Source organism: Dromaius novaehollandiae, chromosome 3, assembly GCF_036370855.1.
Source record: "Dromaius novaehollandiae isolate bDroNov1 chromosome 3, bDroNov1.hap1, whole genome shotgun sequence".
Classification (NCBI taxonomy): domain Eukaryota; kingdom Metazoa; phylum Chordata; class Aves; order Casuariiformes; family Dromaiidae; genus Dromaius; species Dromaius novaehollandiae.
In genome coordinates this window covers 67,462,533-67,476,080 of record NC_088100.1, presented here as the reverse complement: position 1 = coordinate 67,476,080, position 13,548 = coordinate 67,462,533, and the positions used below count along the sequence as shown (strand labels likewise).

Here is a 13,548-nt window from a genome sequence, read left to right as displayed (position 1 = left end):
ATGGATTTAGACACTTTTGCAAACTGTGTTCAATCCAAGTCCCCTTTTTGAAAAGCCTGTTTAAAGATTTACATCCTTTCAGACTCTTTCCCTTAGAGTGATTTACCTGATTTATTTGTATAGAAGAAATATACAATAGTACTGAACATGTGAATATATCTCCATTTTCATAGATGTAAATATACAGAAAATAAATAGGTCATGATGTGTCTATTAATTTTAGACTGGTCTTCTTCTATTTGCAGTCCTTGGAGTATTTGCAAAGAAAGTAATACAGAAGAGAACACAGTTTGGTCCTTATGTTGGTCAACTGTCTACAAAACTGACCCGCTATGATGAGAGCAGGCTAGTCCTGCAGGTAACTAACTAACTCAGAAACTCTGCTGGGCTTCAGAGGACTTTTTTTGTTGGATTTTGGACTACATCACAAAAGCAGTGCTATATTTTTCATTTTATTTATTTACTAAGGAGCACAAGTGTCTTTCTTCTTTTGCCCAAGTTCCCTATATAAAAACCCTGTGACTGAATATGAAGTGCACTTATCTTTAACATTTCATATTTAACTGGGCATTTGCCTTCTAATCTAGTTAATTAACTTTACTTCTGATCTGTACACATGTAATGAAATTAAATGTTATTATTAGATTGCACAGCATACTGGAAAGTGCCAAAATGTCCCTATATGCTGTGTTTTTAGAAGTTTGCCTGCTTACTTTCTAGGAGAAATGTTCTACAACTTCCATGGTGATTTACCTATTGGTCTAACAGATCTTGACAAACTTTTCACAGAGCAGGGCTACAGAAAGTATCTAAGGATGGTACTATCTTCACAAATAAAACAAGATTTGGCTTAACACTAGTGGGAAGGTTAAGTTTGTGCACTGAGCTAACAGTAGTGACAGAAATATTCACTAAGGTACCTGTTTAGTAGGGAAAAACAGTGCAGGGATGAACAAACATTTCTCAGTGATGTGAAAAAAATAAAATTATATATATAAAACTTTGACATACAGTGTACAAACTCAATTTATTCAGACAAATTATTACTTAGGACTGGTACTATTCTTTACTGCATATTGAGATATTGAACAGTGTCATGGTACAGATGGCATGATGATTGTACTTCATCCAGTACAAATAAAGGCCTCTTTCAGGACCAGCCTAGCTCTGATATATCTGCATGTGCATCCTTCCCTACCAGAGTTTCTTGGGAGTGACAGTTTCTTGTAATCCATTAAACCCTGGTCTGTGCGCTCTGCTGCACAGGTCCGGTTGTCTGGTTGTGTTCATCCCTTCAGCAGGGCTGAGGAAGTCCATCCCTCCTGAACCTGTCCATGATCAAAAGGAAATGTAACTGAAGGGATGCCCAGTCTTGCCTGGACTCTGTCTTACTGAGCCCCCGGTCCAGCCACAGCCTCCTGCAGGACCCCCCCAGCAAGTCCCAGTCCTCATGGAGCCCACGCTGAACATCAAGCCCTCTCACCACTCAGGGAGAGCGACCCTCAGCCGCTGTCCTGTGACATGCTTTATGTCTTCGCTCATGTTTTCTTCAGGAAACACTGTCTTTTGTGGAGGAAGGCAGACAGACAGACAATTCCTGTAATTTTGCTAGAGAACAAAAGTGGTAATTTCAGTAGTCACTTTAGTAAGCCCTTGCTCATGGAGCTCATGAGAGTGATCTGCCAGCAAAGTAACACTATCCTCCTGTGGGATTTTCAAGAGATGTTGGCACCAAAGAGCATTTATTCTTCCCCGTGATTAAATTTCTTCAGTCCTTATGAGACACTTTAATTCTTACAAATACAGAGAATATGTATCTCTAACAAACTCATGAGCGTGGATGGGCTAAACACCCACTTTCTTCCTTTTCACCAAGCCAGTTTAAACTGCACTCTATCCTCTACCAGCCAGGTTTGTTTAGAAGTATATTCAGATAAGCACAGCTCTGTCTGATGAATGGGCTGTTTCCTCACAAGAAGAGGCAAAATTCCCACATTTCTGATGAGACAGCAGCAGGTGCCTTGACTTCTCCCCATCAGAATTACGAGTATGTGACCAAACCAGGGCTCATCTAAGAGGCATCTATTTTCCTTGGAAGCATGACAAAGGTAAAGTAGTTCCCCAAAGCCATGGAAATGAAACTTGTTTTGCAATTAATTGTTAGTTCTCAAGAGCTTTTAAATGGTTAGTGAAACAGATACATGCAGTACTGACATCTGTTGTACAGCTTCAGCTGTCCATCTTCCAGGACGTATTGCAGAGAAGCAACCTTCTTGCACCAGATCTGAAGTATTTTGCCTCATCAAGGCATTCTGTTGAAAAGGAATCTAACAAGAAAGAAATTAAGCAGCAAGAAAGATCTTTATGGTGCAGTTGTTCACTTGTTTTTTTTTTCCTTCGTATCGTTAAGGGGAAAAAGAGATGACTGCTAAAATGCCATTGCGTTGTATGATACCTCTTTGGACTTATTATACAGTTGTATAATTGTTCCATGCAAAACATAGCATTAATGCAGCACTAAAGTTGGAGATTATCAAGTACTCAGGAAGTACATTAAGGCATAAAGCTTATCTTTCTACCTGCCTCCACTTAGTCCTTTTAATATTATCTTTGTATAACATAAAATGATAGAATATAAACTGGAAATATATACAAAAGCCTACAGTTATTTCAGTGGCCAAGTGCCTTGGAAAGTGTTCACTCTTCACTTTCTATTTGCGCTTGACATTCTTTAAGAGTGATCTACTTCAAAACAACCATGATTTCAAAGGACATACCACTGGGAGAAGGTAAATAACTGGTAGCCATGATTCCAAGTTAAAGAAAAGAAAATTAATGTGTCTCTGTACAGGACTTGGTTTTAGCATGTTCTTTCTCCCATCCTCCCACTGTATTTCAGGTATTGAAAGATGGAGGGAAGTACTTTCTGGACACTCCCAACGAGGACTGTGGAAACTGGATGATGTTTGTCCGGTTAGCCCGGAACCAAGAAGAACAGACTCTTGTGGCTTATCAGCACTGCGGAGAAGTCTACTTCACAACTGTTAAGGTAGTTAAACCCACCCTGCTTCACCTATCATTTAAATGATAATTCCTAGACAAAGATTGTGAAAGACTAACCCTTTTACAGATGAAAGATTGATTATATTCAAGCAACTGCTTCTTTATTACATACCAGCTTTCATATCACTTAATCCATAGTAAAGCAAGCAGTGCATGTGGCTTTCCAGTTGAAGTCAGTGTGTAGTTACTGTTCTGGGTAGTGAAGAATCGGAGCGGAGGAAAAAACCGCAAATATCATTCATCATAACTGTGTTTAAATATGAATGTTGTAAAGTCTTACCTTTCTTCAGTTCTAAATATGTCTGTGGTGAGATTGTCTAGCAGTGTTACATTCAACAGTGCTTCATGCTGGAAAGAACAAACATGTTCCTTTCCTTTATTATGTTTTTGGACACCAGGGGCTCTGAAACACGATATTAAGTAGAATCTTTAAGTACTATTTTCCATTCTCATTAAATCTGGAGGCAACCACAGAACTTCCAGTACTGTCATGTTGCTATGAAATGATCAGTTTATGGTAGAGTTTCTGAACTGTGTCTATACCTGAGGAAAGAGATCAAAGCACTCTGTATATTCCAATGTTATTTATAAATACAGACTTGATTTTTTTGTTTTCCTCCCCGTGTTGTTTTGGTCACTTCAGAAGGACAGTTTACTTTAATCAGTGATAACTTACTCTTTTAGACATTTAAGAAACTGAAGATTTTTTTTATAATGGAATCTATATGTTGAAGATCTCTTATTTTCCTTTTTTTATACTTTTTAAATTTAATGCTTGTATATCATCATGAGCTGCATAAAGAAGAAATTATTGAGAGAAACTAGCCAAAGAAATTACTGTAGGATTAAAATCTAGCATTTCAATTTCATTTCCAAGTTTGGCACACATTTATGTGAGACAGTATTATTTACTTTCATTCTTCCACTTTCATTTTTTCTACCTGAAAAGTGGGAAAAGTATTTACCATACAGTGATGATGTGAGAATAAGGTAATGGTGATTGATAGCGCTTTACATCTTTGAAGTCCTTTATAACAGTAATAAATATAGTTGCATTTGAACGCTTTAAAATAGAAAATCAATGTAAAGCAGTAGATATTAATCTGAGACAATGCTTAGGCTATGCTCGAAATTCTGATGTGTATCATTTGAGATTTAATATATGATTTTAAATGTATGCTAGACATGTAGAACTGTCCTGGTTAATAGTACTATATTTGGGAAGCATGAGCAAATGCTTTTCTAAGAATTGTAGTTATGAGTTGGTAACTTACTGATAATTTAAACGCTATTGACTTAGCTCTCTGCTGGTACAAAAGAGCAATGGTCCGCTGACTTCAACAGAAGGCTGCTCATTTTCAGTAATGGAGAGTTGCATCCTGTATACTAAAATGAGGAGTATCTTAGGCTAAGTAATGTGCTTTCAAACCTCATCATAGGGAATTACTTTGTCTTTCCCACTCTTAAGTCCCTAGTATGATTCACTGTTTTGTGGAATCCTGCAGATTTTGTCCTGGTCAGTGAAAACTATAGCCTTTTGCTATGCTTAGGCACACCCTGCTGGTCACGTTGTGAGCCAGCCTTGGGCCTGGTTATGAAGATACTTTCTCAAGGTATTTTGAATAAACTCTTAAGATGGGAGTAGAAATGTTGGCTCCTCTTCCCACTGTTTTTATAAGGAGATGGAATATGAATTTGGAATACAGGTAGAAAAAGCCTCAGTGCTGCGAAACTACAGCTACAAAAACATACATGTATGTATAGAGGTAAATGGCATACTAACACTGTTGTCAGAGTAAAGGCTGACCTAATGACTGCAGTCCCCATAAATAAGTGTTTTTAAAATGTATAGAATTATGAAGGAGTAAAAATCATCCAGACCTGTTGTCTGTCTCATCACAGGAGAATCTCATGTGGCTGCTGTCACAGCTTTCGCTTATTGTCCTGGATGAGACAGCGTAAACAAACAGCTTGTAGTGGACTTGGATACAGGAGCTTATTTAAGAGCCAAGATTAGAGCTTTTGCCTTGCTTGATTTTTTCGGACATTTCACACACTCGCTCACTTGCTGCCCCTCCAAAGTCACATCACTTGATCTCAACTTCCCTTCCCGGTGGGGAGATGGCTGCTGGTCCAGGAAGTTGGGCAGAAAGTTGTGTTGGTATCATCCTGTGCAGCTGCTTGTGGTTACCAATCTCGGGTGTTCCCAGCTAAGGAGCGTGGGCATCCCCAGCCATTTGCCTCTAGAGATCTCCCCCATTTCCAGGATCTTCCTCTCACGAGTCTGGTTTTCTCCATCTAGACAGTCTATATGCAGAAGCACAATATGTGATCAGCCTTCTGTTTCTGCCTATGTCTCTTTATTAATTGGAGGATTCAGCATATAACACTTTTCTTTAGTCCAGGTGTTATCAAAACGTACAGCTGGCCCATACAGGCTGCAGCTTGCAAGCAGGCTTGTGCTTGGGAGTTCAGAAGTTCAGTTTTGGACATTATACACACACACACACAATTATCTGCCACTCGTCAGCAGTCACAGTCTAAGTTATTTTTCACCTACCACGCTTATGTAACACTGATGTTATAAACTAAATGCATTTTAATATGTCACATTTTGTGGTCAATTGCTGTCCTACAAAGCTAATTTATTCCTTATAGTGGCACAAGTTTAGTTGAGTTTAACTAAATCTACAAATACAATGAAGACTGGCTACGCACCTATTGCAACAGTGTTGTTTTGATTATAGATGAATAAAATGCTGTATGGTGGGGGAGGGTAGGAAGTCAGGTAAATCCTGACCTCAAAGCTACTTTTCTCCTTTATCCAAGTACCTAATAGATCTTTAGCCAGTGAGTATAATCACGCCTCTCTTTCTCTTTGCTGTATTACTGACTGAAGTATTTGTCAAAGGAGGTTATAGTCCAATCCAAGAGAAGATTTGTGCAGACATGACTGGATGGGAGACTGCAGCTCAAGGGCTCCCTTATGTGTGGGAAGGCTTCAGTGAAAGAGAGGCAGATGTACAATACAGCATGTGCATAGTGAGTATGACACATTAGTGACAGCACAGGGAAATATGCAAGTTTGACTTGGAGTCCACATGCTGATCAACTCTACACCAATACTCAGTGAGTGTGATGCATCTGGGAGGCATCTAAGCTGTTGCGCACTCACCATGCATTTTTCTCTTGCCTTTATGCTATAGTTAAGTGTCATGTCTAAAGGGCTTCTAGGTATCAAGGCATCAGTGTGGTCTATTGCTTGGAAAGATTGCTGGAGGTCTGAAAATCACAGAAAAATGCATCTCACTGAGTAGTGGTCATGAGGGCTGAAGCACTCCTCCTTTCTACTTCCTACCCCAAATTCCCTGCCTGTGCATATACGTTTCTGCTTTTAGAAACTGCAGAAGTGTCAAATGATACTGGATAGTAATGTTCAGAAAGTGCTCGAATCTTGAAACTAAGTAATCAGTGATTTTAAACAGATTAAAAGAACACAAGTAAAGATAAGTTGCACCCCCTCAATTTTGAATACAGTATTCCTTTCTGTAGGAAAAGTGGCACAAGTAGCCATGAGCTACTTCTTTCTATTCACAGCCAATTGAACCCCACACAGAATTAAAAGTATGGTATGCTGCCGATTATGCCAAATTTATGGAAGCTTCTGCAGTCTTCATTAAGGAAGAATCTTATGTCTGCCCTTTGCCTCCAGTAACAACAGTAAGTATCTCTAATCTGCATTCAAGCCATCACCAGACATAGCAAATTACAACTTGTTTACATACTTTGTCGGTTTATGTAACGTTGGTAATGCTAGAATAAAATCTTAGAGTAATTGGCTAGCAAAAAGCCAAGAGGGATTTTTAATCAAACAGCTATCCAGAGGAAAGCCACTCTTGCTCCGTGTTTGTAATCTAACGGAGAGAGCAGCAGTAGAATCCATCAGTGGGATCCTTTAGAAAGACTAAGTTTGGCATTATTTTTTGGATAACTGAACCATCCCGCCTCAGAGCTCTTCTCTCACCACTTCATGGTTCCTGCTTGTTATGCTCTGCCCAGTTGTATACAAGCACTGACTGCTTCAGTCTTTGCTATTGTAATTCTTCCGTTCTAATCCCAGTACCTCCCTCCCCCTTTGCATAATAGTAGGAATCGTTAGACCGATACAAAAAGTTGGGAGTTGTTGAAAAAGGGAATGTCAAGAGACAGAAACCTAAGCTAGAAGGAAAAGCTAAACAGGGAATGCACTCAAATCATGAATTCAGAGGTGTTTCAGGAAGAGAAGTATCCCACTTGTGCATTTGCATTGAGGGTTTTAGAGTGTTATCCAGTAAGGAGGGATGAGGAGCCACGCTACAAGACACAGAGGAGAGGACTCCATCTGTAGAGAAAGACAGCGGACGTAGCCTCAGGATGGTCCCTACAGCATGCTAACCCAGGAGCGAGGAAAGTGAGGACAGTTAATGGGATGCTTAGGTAAAATATGGAGACAGCTAAGGAAGTATGTGGTCATGTATAATCTTGGAAGTACATTTCCTTGGTAACTTTTTTTTGTAATGGTTACTCATTTGAATTTTAAAAATTTCAATATTTAAAGTGAATTCAAGTGAATCCAGTAGATCTGTAGAGCTCTTATTTCCCCCAAAATAATTCCAAATAATTCATTACTTGCTGAAAAACCATTTTGGTGCCTTTAAGCCAAGGTAGACTTCAGATTCCCAAGCCTCAGGTGTTTCTTACTGAGCTTAAAAAAGTCAAATGTCAGGCTAGGTGAAGAAGTCTCTCCTGAAAGCATTAACCACTGCCATCCAGTACGGAGACAAGCAGTGCAGAGTCAACCCAAAGCACAGGGAAATCTTGTACTACTAAACTACATTTCTGTGCAGAAAAACACCCAGTTAGACAGTCTCCAACTCTGGGCTTTTTGTATAGCTGCAATGGCAGATAAATGCTCTCAGTCTAAGCTTAAATTACAACTCTCAATTGCTTTTATGAGTAATTCCATAATAAGAGCAAGTATAGAGATTTTGAAATTCAGTATGCAGAGATAAACAAAGGTGAAGGACTCAGGAGCAGTAAATGCTAAAGAAAAACATAGAAAGGTGGTTTTTGTTTGTTTTTTTTCCCCTCCTTTCTAGCTTGTAGACTCCTAGAGTTAGCCCATTTCCAGCTGAACAGCTGTGTGGTAACATTGAAGTAAATATCATAAATGACAACAACAGAGGGGAAAGCTTGGGAAAGCCCAGGAGAAGATGCAAGCTCAGTGAGAATAATATGACCGTTCCTTCGAATGGCTAATAAGAAAGACCTGTTTCTGTTCTCATTGCAGAAAGAGCCCGTAGACCCTTGGATATGCTCCAGCTGTAGAAACGCTTTTGCAACTTTTGCTCTGCTGGAATCTCACCAGTGCGCCAATAAAGACCGAGTCCTTACCACCAGGTTCAGACCACCAAATAAATTGGGACCTGTAAAAACAAAAAGCAAGCTCAAAGGGAAACTGAGAGGAGCAGCATTAGGCAAAAGCACTGTACAGTGCTACGGGACCATTTCCTGTTCCTCTGCTGCAAAGCTTAGCTGTGCCAGCTCAGGAAGCACTTGTGATGCTCTTGTGAGGTTTATACCTAAATGGAGAAATGGCCGGTCTTCACTGTTGAAGGGAAGAGAAGTGAAGCAGCCAGACAATTACCCTTGCCGACTCTGCGGGAAGATATTTGATTCCATTGAAAAGCTCACAGTCCACACTTACGCGCACAAAGGGGAGCGCCCCTACAAGTGTTCACAGCACGGATGCACAAAAGCCTTCATTTCCAAATATAAACTGCTCAGGTACAACTCTGAAGGCACACCTTTTCTGGTGGGTGTGTGGGGAAAAACAAGAACATCTTTTTCCTCTAGAGTGTCCTAGTGACAGTTCATCCCCAAGTTCCAATTTTCATTTTCCTGTGTTGGGAGAATTTGAGGAAACTAGTCTCCCTCAATTGCAGTTGTTACTCAAAAAGATTTTTTTGCAGTATTTTCAACCTACTCCATGCTAGATGAGTAACAACCCTCCCTCCCCACCAAAAAAAGAGTTAGGTTATTTACTAAAAGTCTGAAAATAAGTGAAAAGTTCTTCCAGCAAGAGTGCCAGTGCTTTCAAGTCTTAAAGGGGCATCTCAGTTCTGTGCTAGAGTTCTGTAAATGCAAATAACTTTCTTTTTTTTTTTGTCTTAGGCACTCAGCCACTCATTCTCCCCAGAAATCTCACCAATGTGGCTATTGTGAAAAGACCTTTCACAGGAAAGACCATCTGAAGAATCACCTTCAAACTCATGACCCTAACAAGATGGCCTTCAAGTGTGAAGAGTGTGACAAGAAGTACAACACCAAGCTAGGCTATAAGAGACACTTGGCTCTCCATGCAGCCACCAGTGGGGACCTTACCTGTAGGGTATGTGCCCAAGAGTTTGGAGGTACCGAAATTTTGTTGGAACACCTCAAAAGTCATGCAGGAAAACCAGCTGGCAATATCAAGGAGAAGAAACACAAGTGTGATCATTGTGAGCGTCACTTCTATACCCGTAAAGATGTGCGGCGACACATGGTAGTTCACACGGGCTGCAAAGACTTTCTATGCCAGTTTTGTGCCCAGAGATTTGGGCGGAAGGACCATTTGACCCGCCATACTAGGAAAACTCATCCACAAGAGCTGCTGAAGAGCAGGTTGCAGAATGGTAACTCGTTGGGTCTCCTCGACCAGCTTCTTCCATTCAGACTGAAGGAAGATGCCAGCATACTGTCCTCTTTTCCTGACAGGACCTCTATGCAGAGTGGGGTTCTGAACAGCTCAGAACCAGAGGAATACAGCTGTTCACATCTTCACTCCCAGCCAAGCCTACAAACTGCTGTTCCTCTTGAACCTCCTCCTCATTTACCAAGGATGGGCTGCGTAGACAGCCTTTCAGCTGTCCATCCCACTCCATGCCCACCAACCATTCCTGCCAACCTGAACCTTCATCAGCCTAATAAATATGACCTTAGTTCTACCTCATTTGCAGCAGGATCCCTCAAGAATCTACCGATCAAAGTGGATGTTAAGGGTTACAATGTGCATCTTCTTGAGGACCTGCCATTATCAGAACCTCAGGAAGAAGCATCCTCAGGGCCTGCAGGTGATACTAATAAGTACCCAGTGCACAAGGAGACAGAGACTGCAGCTGAAACTACCAGCATGTCTTTCATGGATCTCACTCATATAATGAGTTTCTGGCAACTCCCACCATGTGACAGCCAGAGCACTACTGGGGACATCACAATGGCATTTGGTCCAGAAGAACCATCACATAGACTGAATGGCCTTGGCCAGCAGCAAGGTCCACAGCTAGCTACTGGTGGCATGGCCATAAACCAGCTGCATCATATTCCTCGCTCCTTTCCATCCACTACAAATTCTGTAACATTGCCTCATTTTCACCATGCCTTCAAATAACTATCAGCTCTTGGGGGGGGGGGGGGGGGAAGGGGTTGTTTGTTTGTTTGGGGTTTTTTAGACTATGCTTCTTACTTAATTCTGTTAGGAAAGGGCTTTTTTTTTGTAATGAAAAAGCTATCCCAAATGTTTTCAAAGCGCATTATGAAGACAGTAGATCAATTCAGAATATTAATAAACAAGAAGCTCTATTTTCATACTACTATTAGTTTTTAGCATATGACAATAGTAAGACTAACATATTTCCTCAACACTCTCCACGTTTTTGTTTCTTACATTTCAACCAAACAACTGAATAAATATCTTCAATAGAAATTCAAAGCATCCATAACAGGCACAGTAAAATAATGGCTGCTATGGGAGGCAGAGAGAGGGTTAGGGTGAATGGGAAGAAGGGGGGGGGAAAATCACAGAAAAAGGTAACTTTAATGAGCCATAAATCACTGTAAATGTATACACATAACAAACTGTTAATATGAATGATTTATGAACATCACATAGATTTCAGTGTAAAGCACTTAATTACTGAACTTTATGAAGTTTTAATTTAAATCAAAATCATTCAAAGAGGAAATATTATCTCCTTGTTTTGCTTTTTTAAAATGAAGAAAATCACTGTTGTGATTATGTTTAACTAGATTTCATTTTCTGAAATGCACTTCAGCTGTGTGTATCTCCTGCATTATTCCTAGGGTTGGGGAAAAACTACCACTGCTGCCTGATTATGTAAGACCAGATGTCTAGAATACATAGTGTTTTCAGAAGGGGAAGTGAATTGTCTCAAAGGTTACAATAAAACGTATCATTGCCATTTAGAACTTGATCTGGTGAGATATTAGACACTGATCTCACTCTGATAGAGCACTTAAGCAATTACTTAAATTTAAACCTGTGTGGGCTTAACATCTTGCTTGACTTAACACAATAAAAATAGTACTTTCTAACTAAGGGACCTTTATTCACTTTCTGTTGATAAAAATGGCCTCTGCTTAGTCTGGGAAATGATTATTAATTATAGCCATCTGAAACCTGCATTCCTTGACAGTTTGCCAGCCCTGTCAAGGCAGCCTGCACAGGAGAGCCTCCAGCTGAGCTGAGCTTCTGTTGGTCAATGTCCATCCCATGTGCCCAAGCACTGTGGTAGTCACCTCACCCAACTTGCCCTGTGCACTATTCGAGGCTATGGGATGTGAACCTGCCTCAAAACTATCCCTGAAATTAACAGGAATGATAATGGTCACAGTCATTTTAGTTCTCTGGGTTTTCCTCAGAAATTTTGGCCATTTACTGTTAGTCTTTGTTTCTTCCAAGCCAGGACACTGGAATTTTGTTTGTTGCCTTTGGTAGGTTGTCCACGTATATTCCCAGCTGACAGCATGTTGGTGTCACAGCCCATTCCCCTGACAAATGAACCAGCAGAAAAAAAAAAGTCCTCTCAGTTTTGGGATATGGTGCTGTTACTAATACATTCTGTTGCAGGTAAAACATGCAGAATTCCTGGATTTGAATTAACAATCTCATAATCTGAGATCTACTTTTCCATTAAACCCAAAGAGAGTTAATAGTACCTAATCATCAACACAGGCATAGCGTGGAATAAGCATGTTCTTTTGTCTCCCATTAATCACAGGAATATTTCTGGACAGCTTCTAATAATCAATCAGTGTTATAAAAATGATTGCTATTCTCATATTAATAAACTACAATGACAGATCTGAATGTTCTTACAAGTTTATCAGCATTTGGATTAAGGAAAGATTGTAATACTGCAGTTGGTTCAAGAAGATATACTTCAGATACACTGTTGAGGTTTTCTTTTTTGTGATGAAAATGACTTTTTTGGCATAAGACAAAACAAAGGAATTTTTGAATGATTCTTGTAATAGCAAAAGCAGTAGGAAGAGTGGATAGCTACATATTATTGTTCAGTTAGTAATTGTTTAAATTATGAATTCCAGAATACTGAAAAATTTGGAAACAACATTACATGCACATTTTACTAATCTATCATGTTTTTATCCAGACTTTTAAAGGCATGTGTATATTCATTTACTACATTGTTCTTCCTGTTCATACAAATTGTATTCACTTGGCTTCATCCAAGATTATGTGCTTAAAAAACAAAAAACAAAAAAAACCCCGCAGATTCTCATGGCCCTGTCTGATCATTTTGTCATTTCGGTTTGTGCTTCTATAAGAGGTGTAACTAATTATTGAAATATTTGTCCTTGAATTAAAAGGTTCTGTTAAAAAGAAATGCAAATATTGAGCTGGACTCATGGCCGTATTCTTTGAGCTGCTCAGCAGAACAGCAGGCCAGCGGACAGTGTTCTGAGCTGTCCAGCGACATGTCATGCCCAGATCTCAAGTCATTCTGAGATCTAGAGAGACACTTTAGGGAGAGATGCTAATCATATATAACTGCAGGTTAAAGTGAGAGTCTCATTTGAGTTAAAAATATATATATATTTTTAATTGAAACTCTTAGAAAGCATACTATAATGGTGTTTAAAAGTAAAACAGAAAAGCAAAAATATGTAATATGTAAATTAAATATGTAATACTGTTGCTTTAATTGATCCATTCAAATTTGTTTTTCAGGATTTTTGCCATTTTAAATGTAAAGAAAGCTGATAATGGAATAACAACAGAATATTGATGTTATTTCAGAAGGTCATGATTACACAAATAATTGTTCTATTTTAAAATTCTCAGAACTCAGGAGATACCCATGATTTATATGATACTTAAAATAGGGATAGACTTTTGCATAGTTTTTGTTCAGGAGAGTGGTTTGTTTGTTTTGTTTTTTGTTTTTTGTTTTTTTTTTTTTTTGGTCAGCATGCTTGAGAAGCCTTAAGTAATTGAGGCTCATGAATGGGTTGTTTCAGGATCTATGTTAAAAACAAAGGAAAACAAAACAAAAACCAACCTTAAATTGTTTCTTCACTCAGTCCTTTCTCACTGCAATCTGGTCACATTTTACAGCCCAGGCTCCAGCTATTTCAGAAATTCAG

At 39.3% G+C, this 13,548-nt stretch overlaps 1 protein-coding gene across 8 annotated transcripts in view; it reads left to right on the top strand.

Moving 5' to 3' along the window:
• PLAGL1 (PLAG1 like zinc finger 1) overlaps positions 1–12,686 on the top strand; it is a 56,297-nt gene extending 43,611 nt beyond the window's left edge. For 4 of the 8 annotated variants that reach the window (XM_064509084.1, XM_064509083.1, XM_026121473.2 and 1 more), the window contains 4 exons: positions 2,900–3,049; positions 6,661–6,783; positions 8,393–8,889; positions 9,277–12,686. In XM_064509084.1, the coding sequence (XP_064365154.1) occupies positions 2,900–3,049; positions 6,661–6,783; positions 8,393–8,889; positions 9,277–10,531 (2,025 nt within the window). In that variant the 3' untranslated portion in view covers positions 10,532–12,686. The other 4 variants (XM_064509082.1, XM_064509081.1, XM_026121482.2 and 1 more) reach the window with 3 other exon arrangements.
• Positions 12,687–13,548: the final 862 nt, after the last annotated feature.